Raw genomic sequence first — 27205 nt, 5'->3', positions numbered from 1 at the left:
GTGTGAACCTCCATTGTATTTAAGTCAAGCCGCTCTAAAACACCAAGCAGGCTCTTATTCGGGATATGTTGTTGTAAAGTGCTACCAGACTCTTGTGGTACCGGGGCCAACTCTTCCTGTCCACGCACAAAAGGCCGAGAAGAGCCCCCCACCACACTTTCCTTAACCTGTGTTGCCTCAGAGGATTGGCCATTTCACCACCTCTTCTTCTCATACTGTGCCCCAAACTGGGCCCTCCACCATGATTCCTGGCTAAAACGATATCTCCATCACCACAATCCAACCTGAGTCATTAACTCCTCTTGTATTTGGCTGCCCCCTTTTTCAGTACCCGGGCCTTGAACCACAGCACAAACGTTATTATCAACAGAAGCCATTAGGCGCAATAATTTGGTCAGACTTTCCCTCTTTGTATTTGCCTTTTATTAACCTTTTCACCCCTCTTGTAGCGTGAGCTTCAACATCGCAAGACTCAACTACGGTGTCACTCACCTCAAGAGATCACACATCACAAGGGGGAATTTACAGTACTTTGCAACAACACGGAAGCTATGCAGGGCACATTTAATGTTATTTGCTCAGTCATCTCACAGCTGGTAATCGTGTCAATCTGACTGCGCAGATAATATCTATACATAGAAAAACACAAGGTCTTTACAAACTGGATTTATTTGCCTTACACACCAGTTCCCCATTTGAAGCACAACAGAAAGATGGCCAAAGGATCCACAGTCATGAGGGGTGTGCCAATTTACCTCATCCGATTATGACTGAGTTAGGGCAAACAACTGTGTCTCCCCTAGCCCCTGAGCATGCGCACAGACACTTCCTGTACTTTGCGGCGCTCTGCGCCAATGGGATTAAAAAGGTTTCCTGCTGTGGCTCCTCCTTCACCAAGCCTCCACAGGCTTAAAGGTGCAGGATCCCAAAGCACCACGCTGTGAAGCTGTAGAACACGATAATATAAAAACAGCAGAAACGTTTCCTATAACACTTCCTTAGTCTCATCAAAAGCATCCAGCCGCAGACACTTCCTGCCCTCCAATCCGTTGCCCCAGACCCAGTCAAAAACCTGAAATTCAGCACGATAAAGCAGTGATGGGAAGACATTGCCAACATAAAGACACAGAATTGGAGACATCGTAAACCGACAATATTTAAACATGATTTTCCTAGATTGTGCTTACAGATGTGCTAGTTTGACATGTAATGGGTGGACCGTATTGGTCTGCCAACTGCGCCTAGATCAGGGAACCCTAATTGTGACAACCAAAGAAGTTGGTGAAGTGAAATAAGAAAAAGCAATCTGATTTGAACTTAGGAAAGGGAACCCTGAGGTTTTGTGGCGGATTGAACTGTTAAACAAAACCCAGGAGTGTAAAGTTGCTTTACAGCTCTTTTCGAACATTGCAAGACTGAGAATAAGTGTAAGTTGACTTACCCCAAGGTTTTCTGGAACTGTCTTTACAACGTTTTTGTGAAACCGTTTTGACCTTGGGGAAGGGAACCCTGAGGTGTTGTGGAACTATTCTTAACTTGAGAAAGGCAATCCCAAGACTTTTTTGGAACTTTCTTGAACTTGGGGAAGGGGAGCTGAAAAATAAGGTAGGAGCTGGAAGAAGCTCAGAACTTTATTTCGAACACTATTTCTTTTATTTCTGACATCCCTACACATTGTTTAGCTTTAGTTGTGAGGGCAAGTATAGGTTTTGGACATAGACGTTTAAGTTGAACATTCTGACTCGGACATCGTTTCTTTAGGTAGGGAAATCCCACCTTAGTATAGGGCAATTTAGGCCTTCATCCATCCTGACATTTCATTTAATAAAACAATTCTGTTTGAACTTTGAATCTGTCGCCTGTCTTGCTTCATGATGCCTTCACTTCACCTACTGTTTCAACAAATCAAGCTAAAGCATCTTTGTTAAAGATCCCTACTTTCAGCCACCCAAGTTTTTATTTCTCTGCTGGGAAGACGAGACCCATGACCAGTCTTCCTCCCTCATATATTGACTTATTTTAGGAATGCCCAGAGATACTAATCTAACCCACTCTCCTAATAGCACGCCGGATAATGAACATTTCAATTTCAGCGAGTAGCACAAGTAACAGATGTAGGGGAGTCTGCCTCCATCGCACAGCAATTGGTGTAGCTATGCAAAACAGGCGGCACAAAAAAGGTGTGCCTGTGCTGGTGGTCCTGTATGCAGCTCAAGGATGCAAATAAAAATAACAACTTTCTAGCACATTGTAATTGATGTGGCTCTGGTGCACTGTAGTACAGTTCTGTGTTAGTAGGGTAACAGAAATAGTAAATGTAAAGGGAGACTAAGAAGAATACATTCTATCACAGTATTGATGTAGCTATGGTAGGTGTTCAGGAGGTAAACACAAAGAGGCAGATGCAGTGCAGATCTGTTTCTATGGCGGCCGGTAACAAAGGTGTCAGATGCAAAGGGAGACACTATCTATTGCCATTGCTATAGCTATGGTAGGGGTTTAGCAGGTAAACCCCGCACTGGATGCAGTGGCGAACAGTCTCCATGGTGGCTGGTAGTGCAAAGGGAGACTAATCCATCGTATTTGATGTAGCTATTGTAGTGGCTCAGTGGGTAACACAGTTGGAAAGATGCAGCAGGAGTCCAATTCTAAGTAAGTGCAATTGATGTAGCTATTCCAGGGTTTCAGCAGGTACCACAAAGTAACATGCAATGAAGAAAAGTTTCTATCACAGTTTAGGAGATGTAACTATGCTATGGGGTCAGCAGGTAAATGCGGATGCAGTGGAAAACGATTTTATAGCAGCACGGAATAAGTGGCAAATGCAAAGGGTGACAATTTCTAACAGTGCCATTGATGTAGCAATGGAAGGGCTTCACAAGCTAAGCAAAGAGACGGGTGTAGTGGAGAACAGTTTCTGTGGGGGCTGGTAATGCAAAGGATGGCAATTTCTAACAGTGCAGTTGATATAGCTATGCTAGCCGTTCATCACATAACACAGAGGCGCAGATGAAGTCAGCCATTTTGATGAAGGTTCCTTCTGCAAGACAAATAAGCTAATTAGTCTCCCCGGCTTCTGAAACTGTTAGTATTTCACAAAGACAAAGAGATTCTCCACCTCCTCTGCCATTTGTGCATCAAGTGATGTCAGATTTCCATATTCAGCAAGGGATCTGTCGTCTTCTCCCACCCCCCTGAAAATGTTGTCTAATGTTGGAAAGGTTTTACATATTTCGACATCAGTCAAGCACTAAAATTCAACCTGGACCGGGCTAAACAACCGAGATCCTCACATAACCTTCATTACCTATGATGGTGAACAGCAGTCATGTAAGTAGGCTACTAAAATCTCTAGAATGGATGGGTTGTGATGTGTATTTTAGACGCATATGTTTCTCAAAAAAATGTTGTCTCCTGAAAGATCTTCGTACTCTTACTGTAAGAGGTAAGGCAGCCCCTCGTGCACGTTCCGATACTTGAGCTGTGCGAGGCAGCCAGTTGATCTTTTTGCAAGCACTAGTGGATGACTGTTCAGTCAAAGCCTGATGCTATATTTCACCAAACGTTGCTTTGCAACCTATTTGACTCCGAGTAAGGATTTGGCCCAACCTCCCTTTAGTCCGGTGTCCCTTTATGATCTCTGGAGTATAGAGGAAACAAGAAGGTACATCGTATGTAAGCATGCTTCGCCACAATAGCTACTTCACACCTGGTTCGTAGTCTCCTTTCCACCTAATGCCCTCCAATGTTCCCAGCTAATACTCTGCTTTCAGTTAGTCTGGCCTCAATGGATGGTAAAGGACTGGTGGGTGAAGATAGAAGGCAGTAGTGGGTTATAAGGCCATGTCCTGCACGTGTACGCTAGCTTCACCTTTTTAATGAGGATTTTTTGCTGGGCAAAAAAGCTTTATTCCCAACCCCATAGGATGGATATTCCACACGTCTGAAAGAAATCACACTAAGGGTATTCTAGAAATTACAATGGGTAACCTGTGCCTTTTAGGTATCCCCTTGGGTCCCAGGACTAGGCCACATCACATTAATATTGTCATGTACACAGATATCTGCTCACTGTGCATGAAACCTTTTCATGTAGTGTATTGTCCTTTTTGTCCTTTTGGAAATATCCAAGCTGCGCCTGTGCTTTGTGTGTGTTCTGTCCTCATTTTGTGAAGAACACTTCATGCAGCACGTATTAAAGACAGAGTAAGAGACTGCTCCACACCGTCTATTCACCTCTGTGTTGTTTTACAGGTTGATCGAGTCCCTTGATGTTGTGCTGACTCACGTCTCTCAGCAGCAGTTGGCAGCAGCAGCGTCATGGCACGTGGTGAGATGTCGACGGGTTGCCCAGTATCCTCGTGTGCTGGAGTTTCTAGAGATGATGTACACTGCGGCCCCAGAGCTGGTAGCCTACCGACACTATGCAAAACTGACACTGGGACTTAAGGCCTTGGTGAGAAGACCAATGCGACTGCACAGAAATTGGGGTACAAAAATCAGGGTTGGGAGGGTTACTGAATATGTATTTCTCCAACCCTCACCCCTATCCCTTCCGCCAACCACAACCAAACTTCACGTGGGGGGATCTAGGGGTACAGGGCAACAACAGGCTGGAAAACCATATGGGAGGCATGATGTGCCAAATATCTCCATTTGATTCTTTCTGAGCGTTTTACACTCATTCATTATAACTCATGAAATTTGCTGGCATGCTCTTTCTTGGGGTGCGCCTTATAAAGTATTGGTATCTTTAAGCTGTTTGATGTGATAACTTCTCTGGATTTTGTAATTTCGTTATCTGCTGTCGGGTCACTGCTAAACAGTTTGCAGTTTATTTAATGTAACCGATTCCGCTTCATTAACACCTTTACTGTCTGCTTTGCGTTGACTTGTGTTTTTTAAATCCATTATTAACACACTTTTACAAATATGAATAGCTGTTAACATTGATTTTCTGTGACAAATTAAAATGTTGAAAAGATGACTACACAACTGTTCCGTATATGTCTGTCATGTTTCCATTTCTTTGTAACTTGATTTAAATGAGTTTGAAAACCTATGTTGTTAATTACAGCGGATTTCGGTAAATGCCTGTTCGTGGCAAATCCCATAATGTGGCTTGCTATGGCAATGCGTAAAGCCATGGCCCGTGCGTCTACTTCACGAAGCCAAGTGACATCTTTATCTTGACCTAATTTCTCTGCTGTTAATGAACTTGGACATTTTATTTTTTGTTGACTAACTTACTCTGTCACTCCTTATGTCTGCTCCCTCTTGCTCTGCGCCCATTCTCTTCTTCCTGAACAATACCATTGGGTCAGCTCTTCTTTTCTTCAATTCGCAGACCGACCCCCTTAATGCTTACTTCAATTTGTCCACTCCCAAACATGCCCAGTGTCTTGAATGTCTCTGTTAATGTCTGTCCTATCGCACACCTCCCTTTTTATTAATATTTTTTGTATTGCTTTTTCAGACAAACTGGGTAGCAAACAATTATACGATTAAAACCAAATCCCCACCTTCCCTCCCCAATGCTATTTATCCGATCAAGCAAACAATCTCTAAGAATGCTTCCCAAATCTGTTTAACCTTTTGTTTATGCGTTGCACCTTTCACCAGGGACAGAGTGTAACCTGCAATTCTTATTAGGTCCTTCCACCGTTTATAAAGCCCGCCATTGGCGCATTATTACCTTCCTTGCATTAGCGAGTGCTAAGAGGACCCATTTCCTGGCCTGAGGTTGCATTTATCTGGCAGTAGGTCCCGAAGAGCTAAGGAGCCATCCCTAACAAGGGCAGTCCACAGTGCTTGGTCCATGTTTGGGAGAATGTTTTGCCTGAAGGGAGTGACCTGTGGTCATAACCATAACACCATAGCATGCATATTAGGAAGCCCCTTTCTCCACAACCTCTTCAGTATGTATCCCCTCCAATCTTTATCGTTATCCTCATCCCTGTTGGATGCCATTAGGTACGGTGTAGTATGCACAGAGAGGTCCAACTAGTGCTCATGTCGCTTGTCTCTTGGCCACTCTGCCCAGCCCTAGACTATCTCCCTCCAGGTCTCCATATGCCAATTACAGTTCAAATACCTTTCACATTGGGATTTGCGATTTAACAGCAGAGGGCCCTGAGTTGTCCTCTGGTAGGCCCCTGAAAATGCTTTTTTTCCATTTGGTATACACCTCTATGGTCGATACCAAAAGTTGAAGTTGCTGGCCCATCTGTCAACCTTTTGGCCAAGAAGATTTAAGGCTGTTCCTTAACTGTAAATATTTCCAAAAGTCTTGCTTCAGGTGACCCATCCTCATATTCTAAAGAGTCCATGGTGCCATCTCAAAACAGCATGCTAGTATTGAAATCCCCCTTTCATGCCATTAAAATCATTGTTTATCTGAATAAGGTCTTTGTGCCAAAACCATGTTTGCAGTGTGGGAGGTCTACTTTTACTGTGCCAGTAGTATTTCGTTTGGCTGTCTTAAAGGCAATGCCATGATGGACAAAATCTATCGTATTGTATGGATGTGTAGTAACACCATGCCTTCATATAGGACCCAAAATGTGTCCCCTCTCCACCCCCCCCACCACTTAGATAGCAGCTCTCACCAACTGAGCTAGTCTGGTGGTCTATAAATAGCTTCACATTTTCGGTAAATTCACTCTTCCCTCTGTTTTATTGCTGTATAACTTTCCAAGTCCAACCGTGGTTGTTTTTCCCTACATGCAGGCATATGTGTTGGACTTCACATGGGATCCGATGAGGCTCTTTTTTGCAATTGACCCTACTTGGTCCGGGTGAGTGATAACCCTAATGTGTGCCTGAACCCTTTCTGACAGGATCTTGGTTAAGATTTTAAAATCTGTGTTTAACAATGACATAGAGAGGTAGCTACCACACACTTCCGGGTATTTACTGTGTTTTGGAATCAGTTACTGTAGCATGTTTCAAAGTTGGTGAAATTTCCCTTTGATTTAGAAACTTTAAGTGAGGATCATTTGTGCTATCTGGCATTTTGTAAGGTTCTGGCCCTTACCCATCCGGACCCAGGGTCTTGTTATTTTCAAGCTTCATTATTGTGCAAAGCATTTCTACAATAGGTCTCACTAGTTCATTCGCAACTGTCTCAGGAAGTTTAGAGAGTGAAACTGTTCAAAGGAACTGGTCCAGTCCATAACAAATGCCACCCCTGAATTGATCCCACCCCTGGGGAAGTGTAGAGGTGTTTATAAAAGGACCTAAACGCATCCTTGATGCTTTTTTGGTTTGATGTGATTTTTCCCGATTCTCCTCTGATTTTGATCATGTAGTTAAGTTTCTATTTTATTAAGTCCATTAGCAACTTTCCAGGCTTATTCCCTTGGTTGTCGAAGTACTCCCCATCTTCTTATGCAAGAATAAAGCTTTGGCTGTGTATAGACTGCTTTACTCTGGTCACATTAGATATTGTCTGGTGTGTTCTATATCCCTCTTAGTTCTTTTAATAGTACATTCTAGCAGTAAATGACTCACCTTATGCTCCCTCTTCTTTGTTGAACCCTCTTTCTACTATGAACTCTTGAGCACTGCCTTTGCTGCCTCTAATATATTTTGTGGAGATGTTTCCCATGATTCATGGACATATACTCTTCTAAGGCAGATTTCAAGGCCTCCCTATCTTCTTACCTAGTAAACAAAGAGGGGTTGTTTCCAGGGTTTTGCTTGCCAGTTTATTGCTCTTAATTGGGTGCCAACCATCACTGGTGCGTGGTCTGATATTGCTGCTGCAACAATGTTCGCTTCTACGACTTCTTGAAAGGTCAACTTAGATATGACTATAACATCCAGTCTGGAAAATGTTTTATGTCTTGGCGATTGGAATGTGTAGTCTCGTGTGTGCTGGTAAAATTTTCTCCAAACAACTAATGGGTCGTTGTCCGTTCCCATTTGACAGAAAGCCCTCCCAGTTGTTGCTGGGCCTAGATCTTAACCTCCTTCTGAGCTCTCTGGAGACTGATCCATCACCTCATTCCAATCACCTCCCACAATTAAGCTGTGACTTGTATAGCTGGACAGAAAAATGGCAATTTCTCTAAGAAAAAGATTGGTCTACCACATTGGGGCCATGAACTGACATAAGCTCAAATTCTCTCCCTCTCAAAGTTGCATTGACCAACACCTATCGCTGACCTTAGCTCTATGTGTAGTTGTTTCAATTGGAAGGAGATGTTTGTTTTCAAGAAGAAGGACACACTTTTCTTTTTCTTGGACGCTGGGGTGTGAAAAACCCAAACCACTCCTTTTAGTTGGTTTCTCTGATTCTTGTCTATACAGGTGTCTCTCCTGGAGGAAGCCGATATCCACCTCCTTGTTCCGCAGATATGTCAGGATTTTTGTTCTTATAGCACGATTATTGAATCCGTTAACTTTTGAAGATAACATGTTTTTCTTATTCCCATGAGTTATTAATATACAGCTATGGAGGTTATAGGGGTGTTAACCCTCTGCTTGTTTCAGTGGGCTAGTCAGAGTCATTGCTTATGTTTCGTAAACATTTCTGGAAGATTTTGAGATGATTCTTCCTGAATTTCTTCCGCCACCCCCGATTGCGATGAACTATGTGATGTCTTCTCTTGTAGTATAGCATTTTACTCCCAAGGGAGGCTTTGCCACATGGTTTTGGCCCTTCCTGGCAAATTTTATTCAAACTGGCATGAAGGCCCAAACATACTATGCTTTCCTTTTCATCATCTTTCTTTGCTTCCTTACCCTTCTTCCTTTGCTCCAGCATTGTTTGAGGTAGATTTTGAAAAAAGGTGATCCTGTTCTCATTCCAGATGTTTGATTGCCTATCTCTAGCAAGTTGCATTCTTTTTTCTTGTGCTGAGAAACACAGGAATACTATCTGGTGGTGTCTGGGAGGCTTATCTGGGTCTGGCCTGGGGCACAACGCTATGTGTGCTCTTTCCACCTCTGTAGAATCGTCATTGGTCACCCCCCAGAGTCTCGAATATTATTCAAAGAATAAATGTCTTTGTGTTGGGGCCCACCCTTCACTAGGAATCCCAAACAGCCTCATGTTACAAGGCATACATTTGTTTTCAAAAATTGATTTGTTTTCAAAAATTGGTTAGCTGAGCTTGCACATTAAAATATTCTTGATTAGCAAACAAACCCATTGTATTCAAGACACAAAATGAATATCAATACTAATTTCGTCAGGATCAGCCTCTGACAAACTGGCCACATTCAGGCACAGGTCTCCGGTGCATCCAATAGCACTTCTGACCTTTTCAAAATCTGCAGGGAACTAGCCAACCCCTCCGCAGTCTCCTCCTCCCCTTCTCCTTCATAGGCCTTCTGCAATGCAATGGCCTCGCACTTTGCCTCCAAAACTCAGGACATTCTGTCCACCCTCTATACACCCCCTCGCAACCCTTACCACTGCCCCTTCACCACTCACTTTTTCCTTCTGCTTCCTACCCTGATGGGCTGCCCCATCTCACCCTGTGGCCTGAAGGCTTTGGGGTCTCTCCCACGCTGGACTTGGAACAAAAAAGATGAACCCTCTGGGCTTTTACTGGGCTGATCTTTGGTGCACACTGAGTGCTTGCTTTTCTCATGACTTTAATGATGGACGTTTAAGATGAAAAGAAGATCTGCTATTAGACTCTGCGCCTCAGTGACCTCTCCAGATTGCATTTGTTTAGCACTTTTTTCCACTCGTGCTACATGCATTTTGGCCTTCCAACATGGCCACCTCCTTTGTCTTATGTCCTGAGTTGGCCCACTGTCCCCCACATGCTCGCCTATGATTGGCCCTGCACAGATACATGTGGACCAATCGGGCGAGTTGGCAGGCGAATGCTGGCCCGCCTCCAAGGCCCATGAGTAAGGCCCCTGTCTGCTTCCTGTCCGCTACCGTAACGCTGCCCGCTTCCCTCGCCCCCCACACCCCCCTCTTCTGGTCCCCCTTGATGTCTGTGTACCCCCCGGCACCCGCCCCTCTGGTCCCCCGTGATGTCCGTGTGCCTCCCACTCCCTCCTCTGGTCCCTCGTGATGTCTGTGTGCCCCACCCCCTCCTCTGGTCCCCCGTGATGTCTGTGTGCCCCCCACCTGCCCCCCCAACCCCCGCTGGTTGCCTGTGATGTCCGTCGGGCCCTCCTCTTCTCGCATGCATGGGTTACCTGCTTTTGCCTGAGCTCTTCTATCCCGCTTCCCCTTCCCCCTTAGCCCTCTGTTGCCACCCTATCCTCTCCCCCTCCCCACATCAAAACTACTGCAGGAGTTGTCTCGATTCATTATGGTTTTCACCGACCTGTTGCCAATGCTTGGATATTACTTTATGGACACATTGACTCTTGGCGCTTCACCATCTCAATTATCATGTTGGACCTCCCCTGCATCTCGTACTCATGGGGCCCTGAATCATGATGTGCCCATCGTCGTTTTGAATCCTTGCTTACATTTTCTGTTCTCTGCAACATTATGTGTTATTACTGACCTCTGCAACGGTATTCGCTCTTCCCTCTGCTTCTCTGCTTTATTCTCTGTTCTTCCCCACTCTCCCTTTGCCCTCCCTTTGCCCTCCCTTTACTTTTTTCTATGCACTTTATCGGAATTGTCCTTGGACCTAGTATGATACCAACAATGTTTGACCTCCCCCCCTTTCCCTTACCTATTCTGCCCCCCTCCCTGCAGCACTATCTGAAATGTCGTCGGCCTAGTACGTTAGTCGTTTGTTTTGTCCTTCTCCCCTTCTCCCTCGCCTCTTGTAAATCTCCGGCTGTACCAGAAATGTCATCAGGCCTAGTGCGGTAGTCGCTTGTCTGTTTCCCATCTCCTTCCCACCCCCTCCCTTCCTTGTTTGTTCGTTTTATTCATTTATAATGCGCACCACACCCGAGGGTAAGAGGGCGCAGCAGTACAGGATATGCAAAGCTTAGGTTACATATTTGCTCATAATACTAAAATATATACAGCCAATAGCAGTAAAACAGTAAGGTACATACAAGCTATGATACAGGTATGATAAAGCAGATACATAGTACGGGCAATAGTGCACAGAGCAAATTGGTAGTATGCAGGGTTACATGAGCTAGGGGAGGTAGTTAATGCTATGCATGGATACATAAAATGTGTGACTAGTGGCAGTATTGCTGTTCATAGTGCACAGAATCGGGATATTCAGGTCATATATGTGTAGCAGCTACCCACTAATAGGTAGGACAAGGGGAGAAGAGATACAGGGTGTGAGGTGTGGAAACGCAGGTGGCGGGGAGAGAAGGCGGCACTGGCTAGTTGGTCGATTGCTTCAAGTGATTGATGTAGTTGGCTCTGAATTTAAGGTAGGATTTCTCAGCACGTATGACGTGGGGCAGTGAGTTCCATTTTTGGGCTGACTGGACAGGGAAGCTGGTACCTCCGGCCTTGGTTAATTTGAATCTTGGAATGATGAGTGGGTTAGCATTGGAGATTCTTGAGGGTCTAGAGGATCTTCTTTCTATAAGTCTATCAGTGAGATAGGGAGGAGCCGAGTTGTTCAGGGCTTTGTGCGTGAGGAAGGCAACTTTCAGTAGGATTTTGTCTTGTGTCGACAGCCAGTTGTTATTACGCATTATCTTAGAAATATGTGATCGTTTAGGAATACCAAGAACTGCTCTCAGGGCGTTATTTTGTAAAAATTTGTATTCTATGTGGGATGTATTTGTTGGCCCCGATATATAAGGCATTGCAGTAGTCGAGTCTAGATAGAATAAGGTCTCTAGCTAGAATCATACAATTGTCGTCTGAGATAAAGTGTTTACTTGCTCCGATGAGCTTACATGTGTAAGCTGTGGCTGAGGCCAGTGAGTTCACCTGTTTGTTGAAGGAGAGGGTAGCATCTAGATGGAAACCTAGAGTCTTCACTTCCTTAGCTACCTTGATAGTATTCCCAACAATCTCAAAGGCAGAGTAATCCTGGCCCAGCTTTTTGAGATTGGAATGTGTGCCCAGAATGATTATCTCTGTTTTGTCATCATTCAGGCATAGACAGTGAAGTGCCATCCAAGCCTGAATGATGAGATACACCCTATTTACCAAGGCCAAATCCTTAATGTAATCCCCTGAAAGTGCGAGGAGGATCTGGGTATCATCTGCATAGTTAGTGTAGGTGATACCAAGAAGATCCAGATAATCAAAAAGGGGCTTACTAAATATGTTGTATAATGTCAGAGATACACAGGAACCCTGCGGAACGCCGCTTAAAATGGGGATCGGGTCTGCTGCATCTGAGGGGGAGAACACCTTCATGGTCCTTTTGCTGAGGAAATATTCAATCCAAGTTATAGCTTCTTTAGAGAAATGTGCAGCAGAGTTTAGGTGGTTACAGAGGACTTTGTGATCTACAAGGTCGAATGCCGCCGAGAGATACAAAAGTAGGAGGAGGGCTGTTTGACCTTTGTTTCTTAGCTCATCTATTTGAGCTTTCAAGTCAATGAGAGCAGTCTCTGTCCCATGTTGCGGACGGAAGCCAGACTGCCTTGCTCCTAGGAGCTTGTGGTGTTCTAGGAATTTTTGGATTTGGGTGTATGCAATCTTGTCCAGGATTTTTAGCAGGAAGGGGACTGTCGTAATGGGGCGGTAGTTAGTAGGGATAAGGGGGGTCTAGGGATAGTTTTTTTTTTTTTTTAGCAGTGGCAATACCCATGATTGTTTCAGGTTGGATGGCACAGTACCTGAGGTAAATGAGGCGGTGACAAGTTTAAATATGAAGGGGGAGAGTTCTCTAGCGGCATCTTTTATGAGTTGTGCAGGGCACAAGTCGCCTTGACAGTTGGAAGGCTTAAGAGAGAGGATGACTTTCTCTACCTCCTGAATAGATGTTTTGGCAAATCTAAATTGGATAGATGTGTTTTGCTCCAAGGAGGGTAGGTTGGCGTTAGTTATTGGAGCATGGTAACTTTGTTGGCCAGTGCTTGTTGTATCTCTGTGCACCAGGCTTTGTCTTTTGTGCATATGTCTGGGATGGGTGTAGGCGACTCTAATTCTTTCAAGATAAAAAACCGCTTCCTCATGCTCGAGTTGGCAGTAGAGATACGCGTATTGTATGAGTTGCGTTTAGCCAGGATGATTTCCTTTTTGTATTGTGGGGAGATTTCTATGAGTTTGTTTTTGTGGTCGTCTGATGGGGTAAGTCTCCAAGTGGATTTGCAACTTCTTTTAAGTTGACGGAGATCTTTCAGTTCAGGGGTGAACCATTTATTAAGGTGTGCTTTAGGTTTTCTTGCTCTAATCTTTAGGGGGGGGCTATGTTGTCAAGAGTGGTTTGTATAATTTTATTATACTCTTTTACAAGCATCTCTGGGTCTAGATGATCATCAAGTTGGTTTAGGGTGCGTAGAATAGCAGGAATCACTTTGTCCTTAGTGATGTTCTTTTTGTTCCTGGTGGGGCAGGAGGGAGCCATGTTGGCTGCGGGCGGGAGTGGTCTAGTGGTGGATAACTCATAGGTTATCGGATAGTGGTCCGTCCATGATTGTGGGGAGATGGAGGTGATGGAGGCGGCGCAGTTGTAGTCTGCTAACCAATCTAGAGTTCTCCCTCTTATGGGTGGGTTCCACAATTTTTTGGGTTAGTCCTAATTCAGTGAGTGTATTAGCCACATTGGGGGCGTGTTTGTCTGATGGGTCATTATATCCCAGGTTAAAGTCTCCAAGAATGAGTAGTTGTGTGGAGATTTTGAGATTAGTTGATAGTAGACAGTTAATGTCTTCTTCAAATGTACCCACCGGGCCGGGGGGCCTATAAATAAGGTAGATAGTCAGGGTTTGTGAGCTGTGAAGTGGGAGTTTGATAGCGCACACTTCGCAAGAGTTAGAGTCTGGAATGGAGGTAGTTCTCATATTTAGGCTGATTTTGGCGATGATGGCAATTCCACCACCTCACATGTTATTTCTAGCTTGCCTCACAATGGTGTAGCCATCTGGGATAGCTAGAGATAGTAGAGGTCCTGTTGCCTCATGCAGCCAGGTCTCTGACGGCGAGGAAATCCAGTTTGTTGGACAATATAAGTTCACAAATGTCAGTGGCATGCGCCGTTATGGATCTGGCATTTATTAGTCCACCTTTGAGCAGAGGGGCAGCATTGATGGTTTTGATTTGTTTGGTTTTGATAGAGGAGGTTGGGGATGTCGGGGATGTTTTAATTTTGCTATTAGCAGTGTTAGCTGCTATGTTGGTTCTTTTGTTGGTGACAGGGAGGGATCTTGTCAGAGGCTCATGTAGTCTCATGAGTCTTGCTCTAAGTCTGGAATTTCTGGTGGGTGGGTTGCATGGAATGCTTGGGGGTTCGCTAGAAGATCCAATCATAGGTCCACTGGTAGGGTTGACTTGCTCCATAGTGGTGCAGAGGGAGGTGGCTGTATAGGATGAGTGGTGTCTGAGATACTTAGTAGTAGGGTGGAGGCTAATGTCGGATGTTAGGCAGGTTAAGACCAATGAGTAGGTTATAGGCCAAAGGCAGAGTGTTATGATGCTCATGGTGTATCACTGTTAGTGGAGTATATTCTAGTATTTGGACAGCATTAGGCGTGTACAGAGGGGTCTGTATACAGGGGTTTCTCCTAGGTGTTAGTCTAAGTATATCAGACAGGGTCACTTTAGGATAGATGTAGTAGGCCATATATAACGTAGGTCTATACACATATTAACATGCAGCTCATCTGTGTGGACGCCTTGCTGGTAGCAGGTAAACAAAGCTGAGAGTAATGTGGGCTGGGCACAATAAACACAGCAAATTTGGGCGACGTTGGCACCTCAGGCTATGGATAGAGCAGTAGATCAATCGTTTGACCAGGATCACATGTGTGGATGTCGGTAGCCCAATTTGCAACAATAGGCAGGTACAATTAGGCCAACAACAAATGGGTGAGCGCAGTTTTGCACGGTAGGTATATTCGACTTTGTTAACTGTGGATGAGTGAGCTCAGTTTGCAACAATAAGCAGGTACAATTAGGCAAACAACAAATGGGTAAGCAGTCTTGCAGGGTGGGTAAATTGGGAGTTTGCCGCTGACTTAATATGGAAATACTTTCCGATGGCTGCATGCGGTGAGAGAAACAACTAGTGTTGACAATTGGTTGGAGCAATTAGAATATTTCTGCTCACACATGCACAGGGGATGGAAGTGTCACGGACAGAGTTTGTGGGAGGTGATCGACCGAACCGAGGAGGGCTAGTCGGGTCTCTTATGGTAGGAGAGAGATCCCAGTGTAGTGGTGTTAGGCGTGATAACTAGATGGCACTATAGTAGTAGGTGGGGCACTACATGACTTACCATCGCTTAACAGACGCCGAAATCTGTAGTAGAGGGTCATAGCTTCGCACACAGCAGGGTGATGGGTCCTTGCGAGATCTATAATGGCAGAGTTCCGTGGCCAGGTGGCCCGGCAGTACGGACAGGCACAGACCGATATGTGCCTTGTAGTGTGTGCCTTTGGGGGATGTGCCGGCTCGCGCCTTCCGGCGCTGTGTTGAGGAGGAAGTAACGTCCTCAGCCAATCGACGGCCCTCACCGTCGGAATAGGTTGCTAGGCAACCGATAAACAAAAGGCACGGCAGCCATTTTCGAAGGCTCCTCGTGTTGGGCCTGGATTTCGGTGGCATAAGATGCGAAAATAGTTGGAATGGAGCCTGATGCAGATATCACAGGGCTCCAGAGCTGGATGCAGCAGGGAAGCAGCGAGCCTGCTTACCCTGGAGGCTGCACTTTTTCCGTCGAGAGTCGCGGGCGTGGAGGGCTGGGATCCTGCCCACCCAGGTGACTGGTGGCTCTGGTTGTCCTTATCTGTGTATTAGCTCTTGCACTATCTGAAATGTCGCCAGGCCGACTACGATAGTTAATTTCACATTCTTGTAAGAATGTCATTTTATTTTGCCTTGTTCCCTCCCCTGCATTGAAGCACTTTGAAACACATTGTGTATAGGCGCTATATAAATAAACTATCATATCATATCCCCTTCTTCCTCCTTCTCCCCTGTCGCACCTGAAGAATTTCTAGAGCTGTCCGCTCCATGAAGGTCTCTTCTAAACAGGTCCGACCTTGCTTATCTAAGACCATCAAGGATAACATTGGCTCTCTTGCCCCTGCTCTCGCTGATTTCTGCAATCACTCTCTTGCCACTGGAACCTCCCCTCCACTCTCAATCACTCAGTTGTGCACCCACTCCTGGAAAAATACATCCTCTGACCTGTCAGCTATCGCCCTATCTCTATCGCCCCCTTGCTGCGGATGCTACTTGAGAAGCTGGCCTTGCCCCAACTTAACTCACACTGAACTTGTTGGTGGCCTCCACGACCATCAATCTGGATTCCGAGCATCCAGATGCACGGAAACTGCTCTTCTGAACACCCGTGAAGAACTGTTTGCCTCTCTGGACTCCAACTCCCCAGCGGTCCTCTTCTTTCTAGATCTCTCCTTTGCATTTGATACAGTTAACCATTCCATCCTCATACAAAGGCTCCACAATACACTTGGTATCTCAGAATGGGCACTGGATTGGCTGTCCTCCTTCCTCACCGCACCTCCCAAGTCATTCTAGGCCCTTTCTCCTCTCCTACTTCCATCTCCACCTGTGGGGTCTCCCAGGGTTGTATACTCTCACCCTTGTTCGTTAACATCTACCCTGCTCTCCTTGCACTCCTCATCTCCTCTTTCTCCTCCAATTTCCAGTGCTATGCAGACAACACACAGTTCTTATTCAGGCTCCTTGCAGACCCTCTTGCACCATCCATCATCCCTGACTGCCTATCTGCCATCCAGTCCTGGTGCGCCTCCAATGATCTCTGCCTCAATGCCTGTAAAACTGAGATCCTTCCCATTGGGACCCCTGCTCCCTCCGTCTTCCCTTCTCTCTGACCCTCCTCCTTGGGCACCCACCTTTCAACTGAAGCCAGGAATCTTGGCATCCTCTTCAACTCCTTTCCTTCCTCCCTCACACGCAAGACATTGCCAAGAAGTCCAACTATAGGCTCTTCCTTCTCAAAGGAATTCTTCCTTTTCTCACTTTCCCTCAAAGGCTCAATGTGACTTGAGCCCTGGTTCTCTCTAGACTTGACTACTGTAACAGCCTTCTCCTGAATCTTCCTTCTTCCACTCTGCGACCTCTGCAGCTTATCCAGTATAGGGCAGCAAGACTTGTCCTTGGCCTTAAACCCAGGTACTGCATCTCTCCTGCACTAAAAAGGCTTAACTGGCTCCCAGTTGCTGCACTGATCAAACTCAAATCCTTGTGCATCATCCACAAGGCTGTCTGGGCCCAGGGACCACACTACCTTCAACTCTATCTTAATAAATACTCTCCCTCGAGACCACTTTGCTCCTGTGGCACCAATTCTTTGTGCGTAAAGCGCTATACTAAACAGAGGGCACGTGGTCGCTCACTCTCCTCTGCGGGCTTCCTCCTCTTCTCAAACAGCCTCCCCATGCGCCTTGAGCAGGATCTTCTCAAATTCCGGAAGCTCCTTAAGACTTTCCTCGTTTCATCCTCCTTCCCTCCTGCTCTCCTCTGCTAATCCCACAGTTGCTGAATCGGTGTCCTTGGCCCTTATGCATCTTCGGGGCCTTGACCTCCCACACCAATTCTTCCCAGCTCCTGTCTTTCCACAGCACTTGCCTCTGCACTCACTCCACTCTGGAGACTCGCACTTCACCTTTGCCCCAGCCGTGCAGCACTCTACATTCGTAGAAGTTCGTCCATGGCTCTCCCACGGGCTAGGGCTCCGCAGCACTGACCCCTATTCTCTTTTCTTTTCTGCACTGGCACGTTCTGAATACTCGAGGCATAGTAGGTTCGTCCCTCTCCCTCTTTCCCCTCTGCTCTTAAATTTTGTATTGCAGTTGTAATGTATTCCCTCTCTCCCTTCATGCCCTGTGGGCACTTTGAAACAGTATATTCTTATTGTATAAGCGCCTAACAAGCACACAATAAAATAATGAAATAAATACAGCCTTTTTGTGCACTGCTGAAGAGAGTCATTAGCGCGATGAGTTAGGCCTTGCAAATTCTGCTAGACTTTCAGGTTTTTAACTTAGTTTACCTACTCGATCTAAGAGAAATGCCCTCGACTCATTGCAGCGGATGACATAAAATGTAAATGTGCTTTCTTTAAAATGGTGCATGTCCCCCCAAACCCACTTTGCTTGGCCCACTGCTGCAACCCAGGGGCCAGCCATTCACAGTGAAACGTATTTGAAATTTACTGCAAAGTAAATGTTAAATAAAGGTTTCAAACATCCCCTGCAAATGGTACTCGCCTTTCATAAAATCTACATGACTATGCGAGTGGGCGAGTAGACTTTGCGAGCCCTGGATGAGTGTCTGTAAAATGTAAAAGGTTAGCTGCATGAATGGACAAGGCTATAAAAACAGTTTGGCCTGCTCTCTCCTGCAGGTGCAAATTTATAATGCGATCATGGAGGAAAACAAGCTCTGGAGGCTAACTACAATGTTATGGTATTGCATTAGATCTGTAGATGTGCAGACTGGATGCAACTGTTGATCACTAGTTTGCATAAACATCTAGTTAGCTTATGTATTCATTATATAAGAAGAATGAAAGTAAGAGCCTAAGCAGAGTGGATGGCTTGGCTTAGGCAAAGAACTGGGCAATGTAGGTGGAATATTGTAGTTTGAGGCCACCTCTCTTTCAGGTTATCTGGTATAAAGCAATAGGTTGTCATTGAGTTTGGAATCATCTCATGGATTGAGCACAAGTTGCACAGATGTATGCAACCAGCAGGTCACAGAACTAGGATTGCCATCAAAAGCATTTGGCCGTGTGATCATGTACATTTTAAGTGTTCACTCGTCAATGAGATGCACCTTCCACAAAAAAATGAAACATAGTTGACCCACTATGAGATTTAGATACGTTAAACTAAATTTGACTGAAGTATGGAGACAATGCCCTGTTTTACAGTAACAATACTGCAATTCTGCATTATATAACATATTAGATTTTTAGGAATTAAATTGCATGACTAGCTTTAAAAAAATTAACACAGTGGTCTTTGCCAGATAACAAATAGTTAGCTTAATAAATACTATCATCTCGACTTTACTTCTGGTTTGCAATTATTTGAAAAAGAAAAAAACAATCTTGCCTAGAACTACCACACAGGCCTTTGGCACTTAAGAAAGGAGGAGATGAATACTGCTACACTCTCTCCCCATTAGCCACTTTGAACTTGCAGTGAACAGAGAAAAGAGGGTGAGAGCGCCCAGAGAGAAAGAGAGGAAAAAAGGGTAAGCTGTGCTTTCTTTGAGCATTCACATTGTCTTCCAGTTGTGAGATCCTGGATTCTGCTTCATATAACCTCTTGATGATGCAAGACCGTCCTGATTTTAGGTCTTTAATATTTGATCTTATTAATGCTACTTCTCTCGCCATAGCACTCATTAAGTTATACATGTCCTTGGCGGAGGGTTCTCATTTCATGTAGGGATTCTGATGATATTTCCGATAATCACCCCAGTGCCTTGCTTCGCCGTGAGACATCCGACTTTGGAGCTGTTTAAGTCATTATGTCCGATTTACAGGGGTTGCTTCCAGGTGATTCAGTTGGTGGTCTTTATTCCATTTTTCTCATGATAAAATGAAAGACCTGCCTAGTGCTTAGGCGGGACCTCCGAGATTGCCCCCAGCGAAGGGTGGGAGGGGGGCCAGCTTCCTCTTAAATATTTTGTATAGGAGCTCAGGCACTGGGCCCCCCCAGACTGCCCATGAGGGACCATTCAGCTCGCTTGCTAGTGCCCTGCTTCAGCAAACACGCTCGGGCCCGCCCTGCAGCCTTTGGTTGTCTCCCCCACCCCCTGTACCTGCCATCCCCCTGCTGAACTGCTCTTCCGTTTCTGCTTGTAGATTTTTCTCCCTGTCCATGGGAAGCCACAGCATCTCGGTGTCGGATTATCCAATGCAAACCCAGAGTTAACAGGGTTGAGACCTTCTACTGTATTATTGTTGCTCCCTATTGGCTGGAGTGGTCCAGAAAGGCGCCATCTTCAGAGCGGCTCCACAAGGCCCCTAGCACATGTCCCTTTTTAGTGCCTTAAGCACCACTTCTCTTCCTCACATCCCAGTGCTTTCTTTTATATTTCTATCCTCTATTACTGCAAGCAAGTCTAGACTATTGTTCCTTATTATTTGTTTATCAGTCATTTTTAACACTCTGACTTCTCCATGTCCTCCTGTCCATGCTCATCATCTTGTGGATTGTACCTAACTGGTTTCACGCATATCTGTTCCCCATTATTTCCCTTTGCGTGAAATATTGTAGTAACATGTCCCTTGCACAGGGCATTTTGGCAAAACCCTGTCCTGTGAGCTTTGGTGATAGTCGCAGTATACTGTTGTTGGCACCCCTGCTCTCTATCTGCTGTTGCAGATGGCACACATGACTGAGGCTCAAAGACAGTTCAAGGCTGTTTCTTTTGGTTTGTGGGCCCTACGGCAGTCCCTCTCTCGCCTCCCATGGGTTCCCCTTCCTAACCCAGGCGTCTGTAACCCCTAGTTAGTTCAATTGAAGGTGAACCTCTGCTGTCTAGTTACTGCCTTAGTATAATGGCGTTCACCCTAAAAACAGGCTACCTCAACTTCCTCCAGGACTGCCTAAACTCTCCCTACACTATCCAGTTGTTAATGTTCTACTTGGGAATTGGAATAGTTCCATGCACTTTCTCCACTGAATTCAGCCGAGTTCACTCATGCCCACGGCCAGAGACTCTCTGCTACTCTTGCTACCCCCCCACCTCCTGCCCCAACACCCTTTCCTCTGGCACTCTACCTCTGATGTTTCCCTTCTACTCCGTCTTGCCTCCATACATTGATATCTCCACTATTTCCACTTCGCTACTCCTACTCACCCTTGTTGGGTAAGATTTTCATATTCCTGATGAATCTTCTTGACCTGTGTCAACCCCAGAACTTTTTTGCTTGGACTTGGTAATTATTTGACCTTGTCCCTAGGTGAGGGGGAATCCTTTTTCCCCTCTCACGTAGTCTTTTACTCTTTTTATGGGTGACCTTTTTATGTCTCTCCATAGTGTGTGTTTGGATTTATAGTGCCTTTATAACTTTTGGGATTATGCTGGGTTGCCCTTTTGGGATTCCCTTTTTAATTTCATTTCTCTTATTACCTCTTGGGTGGACTACTGTTCTCAAGAAGTAAAGTGGGATTCCAACCCTCTTTAATTTATTTTGGTGAGCCAGCACACCCCACCTTATGTAGAGTGCTGGAGAGATACAATGTATCCCCTTGCTTACTTACCCGGTAACATGTTTGTTAAATTACAAGTTTACTTGAATGGCTGGTGGCAGTGAAACTACTTTTATGACTTTTAGTCATTATTACTCGCAGGTTGTCAAATCAGCCGCAGCAATGCACAGGATAATCCCTATTCGGCTAGAATGGTGGGCTCCTTCTTTTTCTGCCATTTCTTCTTTGCTTGTTGTTTCTTGGGTCTTCTTCTGCCGTCCTAGGTGGTAAAGGCCCTAGTTGACGTTTTGTCGGCAGGAAGGGAATCCTTTGGATTCCCAACTGTCTCATGAGAAGGCAGGAAGCGAGGGAGGAGTCTAAAACTCAGCAGCCCTTTGTCTTTCACCTTGCCTGAAAGGAACCAGTTCCTACTGGGAGCTGGCTGTCCAGAGTGGACAGCCGGACGGCTCCTTTCTGTAAACTGCAAGGGGATTTTGCAGAAGTTGTGATGTAGTTCCTGATAAATACTCAGATCATGGAAGCTGCTGACAAGTCGACCACTGGAACCAAATCCGAAGAGGATGATGAAGAAAAGACAGCTGTAGCGATTTCCAGTGACCGGAGAGCCTGATGTAACCCTTCCTTCCAATCGAGGCTGGTGAAATCCACTAGTCTTGAGATGACCTGCAAAGCGAGCCATCCCTTGATATGCTGCGACCTTGCTCAGCTGCAAACCGCCAATACCGAGGGACCTTGAGCAAGTGTGCAGTACATGGTCTTCTAATGTCCGACCAGCGATATTCGTTCTTCATCAGGTACCTGTAAAAAAGACGCCAAATCCACAGAGCAGTGAGAAGCTGGAAAGAATCATTTGTTGGAAGCCTCCCCGGTCGATGACTGCCGCCAGTTTTCTTCAGTTCATTTCTTCAGTCTCCAGACCAAGAACCCAAGGACCGGACCTTGTGCTGCTGCATCCTGAAGACATCCATTCATCAGGGGCAGGTAACCATGGTATTCAGAGTGTGTGATGAGGGAAAAATAAACAAACGTGCAACATGTTGCTTAAGAGTGATCAGGGGAGCGCAACAGGTAGGTTTGGAAGGGCCGCCACACATCCCTAGGGCGGCTGCACACTGGCTGCAAGGACGCTCATTAATCTTCATTATCATTGGCTCAGGTGACGGCCCGCAGCCATTGTCTAGGTGTTGGAATGTTGGGCGTAAACCAGTGCAGCAACAAGCATCTTAATGCCAGTAGTAAACGTATGCTAAGAAGTTTCCGCCTGTGCCCTGCCAAGTCTTCAAATGCATTGAATAGACACTGCATAGGGGTGGCCTCCAATCTACTGTCAACTATATCCGCTAGCACATCACGCACTACCTCCCAGTACTCGCCAAGCCTTGGGCAGCTGTGCACCATATGACAATAGCCAGCATCATCCTCCATATGCCTGGGGCAGCGGCCACTTTTAGTCTGAGAGAATAGCTGCTGCCTAGCCGCAGCAAAGTGATACCTGTGCAATACCTTGAGCTGCATTAAGCGAAATCAGGAATTACAGGAGACTGCCCGGGTTTGCATGCATATATCTCCCCAGGTCTCATCATTGCTGTCTAAATTCATATCTCGTGGCCTATTGGACCGGAGCGTGCCCAGAGGCCTCGAGGTCCGTTTCTTTACCAATCTGTATAGCATAGAAACAAGGGCACGAGCACCATGCGCTGCCATGATGTACCCTAGAATGGGATCGCTTTCAGGCTCTACTGGGAACATGTCTCAATTCCCCTTAACACACTGCGCAGTCCTATGTATCGAAGCCATTGTGAGGGCCTGTGCTGCATGATGATGTGAATATCATCTGGAGCTAAAAAGTTCCCATCCCGGTGCATACTGCCCAGGAAGCTGAAACCGCTCTTCACCCATCGTTTTTCTGCATCTATTTTACGGATGGTAGGTATACAATTCAAATCTCTTCATTCCTCACCAACCCTCCCCTCTGCAGGTTATTCTCAACTCCTACCTCCTCACTCTTCTTCCTACTCCACCTACTCACTCCTCTGTGTCCACTCTCAATCTTACTTTTGTCTCTTCCTTTTCCTGTTCTTCTGTCTCATCCCTTCCCACCTACCTCTCCGATCACGCCTTACTCTCATTTTCTCTCACTCACCCTCAATCTGCTTCTCCCCTACTTCTTTCTGTAGGCGGGGTCTCCATAACTTTAACCCTCCTCTCTTTTCTGATACCTGTTCCTCCTATCTCCCCACTCTCTCTGACTTTTCCTCCCTCCCGGCTAATGATGCTCTTTCTAATCTCTCCTCCTCCCTCTCCACTTGTTTTGATCAACTCCACCCTCTCTCCTCCTTCCGCCCCTCCTGCAAACCTGCTCAACCCTGGCTTTCCCCCCCTCACCTTCTCTCTATGCGCCGCTTTCTCCGTCGCCTTGAGCGAGGCTGGCTCAAACCCTGTTTGCCGGCCAACCAATCTTCTTACTTCTCTTACCTCTCTATGATTCCTGCCTTAGCCTAGCCAAACATTCTTACTTCTCTAATCTTTTCAAGCCTCTCTCCCTCGTCAAATCTTTCAGACACTAACCCGTCTTCTCTCTGCTCCCACTCCTTTCCACTCACGTTCTTCTTCCCTCCCTCTGACTTTGCTGATTTCTTCTCCTCTAAGATACTCTCTCTTCGGCAAAACATATTGTGCTCCCCCTCTTGTTCACCTCCTTCCCCTAATCACACCAACCCTTCCTCCCTCGTGTCGGACTTCACCCCTATCACTTCTTCTGACGTCTCCCTCCTCTTGTCTAAAACTCACCCCACTGCTGCCCCCTCTGATCCCATCCCTATCCCCCTTATTCCTAAAATATACCCTCTTCTTATTCCCTACCTCACCTCCTTCTTCAACATCTGTCTCTCATCTTCCAACTTTCCTTCTGCCTTTAAACATGCTACTATTGTCCCCATACTGAAAAAGCCCTCCCCTAAACCCCTCCTTGCATCCAACTTTCGTCCCATCTCGCTTCTACCATTCCTCTCTAATCTTCTCGAACGTCTTGTTTACTTTCAACTCTTTGCCTTTGTTTCCAACCTCCCCCCCCCCCTACTCAATCTGGGTTCCGTCCTAAACATTCCACTGAATCTGCTCTTACCTCGCTTCTCAACTCCCTCCTCACTGCACGATACTCTAAGCAATCCTCCATTCTTATTCTTCTTGACCTCTCTGCCACTTTTGACATTGTCGATCACCCTTTACTCCTCAATACTCTCTCCTCTTTCGGTTTTAGAGGCTCTGTTCTTGACTGGCTGTCCTCTTACCTTTTCTAAATGTTCTTTTACCGTCTCTTGAGGCGGCCGTTTCTCCCCTACTTACTCCCTTCACTCGGAGTTCCCCAAGGTTCTGTGCTTCTCACTCTATACCTCCCCTCTTGCCTCTACTATCTCTTCCTTCGATATCGCTCACCATTTCTATGCTGTTGATACCTAACCTTACCTCTCCTTCTCCTCCTTCACTCCTGATATCCACCACAAACTTTCCTCTTGTCTTACAGCTATCAAAAACTGCATGTCTTCTCACTTTCTCTCCCTCAATACTGATAAGACCGAGGTCTTATTCTTTCCTGCCAACACACTTCCTCCTTCCTCTCCCCCTCCTTCTATCCTCTTTCCCCCTACTAACCTTCCCTTCTCATCCTCTGCCTGTAACCTTGGCCTCCACTTCGACTCTAACCTCTCATTTACTCTCCACATTTCTCTTACCTCCCGGAGCCTGTCACTATCACCTCTTCAATACCGAAGAGGTGATGGCAAAATCCGATCTTCCCTCACCTTCCATGCTACCAAACTCTTAATTTCTTCCCTTATCTTTTTCCGTCTATTCTACTGCTCTGCTCTCCTCTTTGGCCTCCCTGCATCTTATCTTGCTCCCCTCAAATCCCTCTATCACTCGGCTATCCGTACTCTTTGTTTTCTCTCCCCTCTAGACTCCATCTCCTCCTCACTCTCTTCTCTTGGCTGGCTTCCCTTTCATTCCCAACTTAAATTCAATTTTCTCTGCCTCGTTTTTAAATCTCTTCATGACCTTGCCCCTCGCTACCTCTCCTCCCTCCTCTCTTTCTATACTCCCTCTCGTCCTCTCCGTCCTGCTAACTTATTCATCCTCTGTTCCTCCTCCACCCTGTGCCCCTTCCCGCTTCCGATGCTTTCAGCTCCTCGCCCCTCCTTCATTGGAACTCTCCACCTCTACTTATCCGTTCCATCTCCTCCTACCACTCCTCCTTAAAATCTCTTCCTGACCACTGCTCTCACTGCCTCCTTACTTTTCCTCCATTTCCTCACTCCTTGTCCTCTGGTAATTGTTGTGCATACTATTATTGTTTGATTCTAGTTGAATATTATGCTTCCAATGTAATTTTGTTGTAATGTAAAGCGCTATATAAAACTTAATAAATACAAATACAAATTCCGTAGGGGTAGGTCGCTGTGATAAGGATGTTCCACTCCCAGTAGTTTCCATAATTTCTGCAGGGTCAAATGGGCATGGGTCTATAAACCAGGGAAGGGGGCACAAGGGATCTGATTTGGCAACCCTGTGCCGAGTGGCTTTCGGGTTTAACATGTGGGTTTAGGCGCATCATGTACGAACCAGTAGGTCGCAAACTGCGCTTGCGCCACCAGCCAGTACAGCCAAAAGTCGGGATCAGCAAACCCCCCACGTGTATAGGGTAACAACAAAGTGCTCTGTTTAAGGCGTGCCGCCCCAGAGTGCGAGACAAATGTGTTAATACTAACTTCAAGCTCCTTAAAGAACTCTGCCCCGGGCCATAGCGCTGTGTTCTGGAAGAAATAACGTAATTTGCGAAATACCGCTATTTTGAGCAGGGCTATTTTACCTGCCATAGACAGCACCAACCATGCCTGTAGCCTGAGAGCGAGGTGTGACGTGTATGCGGTATAGTTACGAGTCAATAAAGTGGCACGTTGTCTAGTCGCCATGGTCCCCAGGTATCTCATCTCGGATGGGGCCCAGGAGAAGCCGAGCAAGTTATGCTGTTTAGCCACAGCATCTGTAAGGGGGAAAATCTCTGACTTAGTGCAGTTCACACGCAGACCGGATAACTACCTGAATGCCAGGACATCCTTCGGGCCAGGTTGATCTGCGGGTCACTGACATAAACTATAGCGTCATTGGCATAAAGGTCTATGATTTCTGGTACTCCAGCCATCCGATGGCCTCTGTGTCTGTGTCTATGGCTATGCCTAATGAGATCTGCCAGTTGCTCTATGGTAATGGTGAATAATAGGGGTGACAATGGGCAGCATTGATGTGCGCCCCTTGCAATGTGTATCGGGGTTGAGAGCATCCCATTTGAGCAGACTCGTGCAAGTGGCGATGTGTACTGGAGGTGTACCCCTGTGGGTAAGCTTTTTGTATGTCAAGTGTGGCTGCCACTGCTTGAGCTTCCGATTTCATTTGTGCAAGGATATTGAAGAGTCAGCTCAAATTGAGCACCATCGACCGCCTAGGTATATAGCCCAATTGATTGGGATGAATGATATGGGACGTGTACTGTGTCGGACGCATAGCTAATACCTTTGCAGAAATGTTGACATCTGAGTTTATTAGTGAAAGGGGGTGGTAGGAGCCGCACTCCTCTGCTGGCATATTATGTTTCAGAAGGACAGTGATAACCGCCTCTCTCATGGTGGCTGGGAGTATCTGTAGCCCAAGGGCCTCAGCCCATACATAATGGAGATAGAGAATTAATATAGCCCTGAAGTGTTTATTGAATCCCGCGGTGAGGCCATCAGGGCCTGGGGCTTTCCCAATAGGTAAGGCATCAATTGCTCAAGCAAAAACTATTAACTTGTGAGTGTTTTGCACCAGACTGCCTGAGCTGTCTTTGATGAGCGGAATGCATCTGTTATCATTCGCCTGGTGGACTTCCTGAGCCAGCAGTCTACCCGGTCGCCCACCCTCCCCGTACCGTCT

The 27205-nt window shown here is 46.0% G+C and overlaps 1 protein-coding gene across 7 annotated transcripts in view; it reads left to right on the top strand.

Moving 5' to 3' along the window:
* Window positions 1–27205, top strand: part of TINF2 (TERF1 interacting nuclear factor 2) — a 569835-nt gene that overhangs the window by 100491 nt on the left and 442139 nt on the right. For 6 of the 7 annotated variants that reach the window (XR_011283001.1, XR_011283002.1, XM_069633977.1 and 3 more), the window contains exon 2: window positions 4255–4456. The exons of the other annotated variant lie outside the window; for it this stretch is intronic. Coding sequence is in view for 4 of the 6 variants with exons in the window: in XM_069633977.1 (XP_069490078.1) it covers window positions 4255–4456 (202 nt within the window). In the remaining 2 variants the exon portion in view is untranslated. The remainder of the gene's footprint in view (window positions 1–4254; window positions 4457–27205) is intronic. 7 annotated transcript variants of the gene reach the window in all.

The sequence above is a fragment of the Ambystoma mexicanum genome, chromosome 13 (assembly GCF_040938575.1).
Source record: "Ambystoma mexicanum isolate Mex_15411 chromosome 13, UKY_AmexF1_1, whole genome shotgun sequence".
NCBI lineage: Eukaryota > Metazoa > Chordata > Amphibia > Caudata > Ambystomatidae > Ambystoma > Ambystoma mexicanum.
This window is presented reverse-complemented; position numbering and strand designations above follow the sequence as displayed.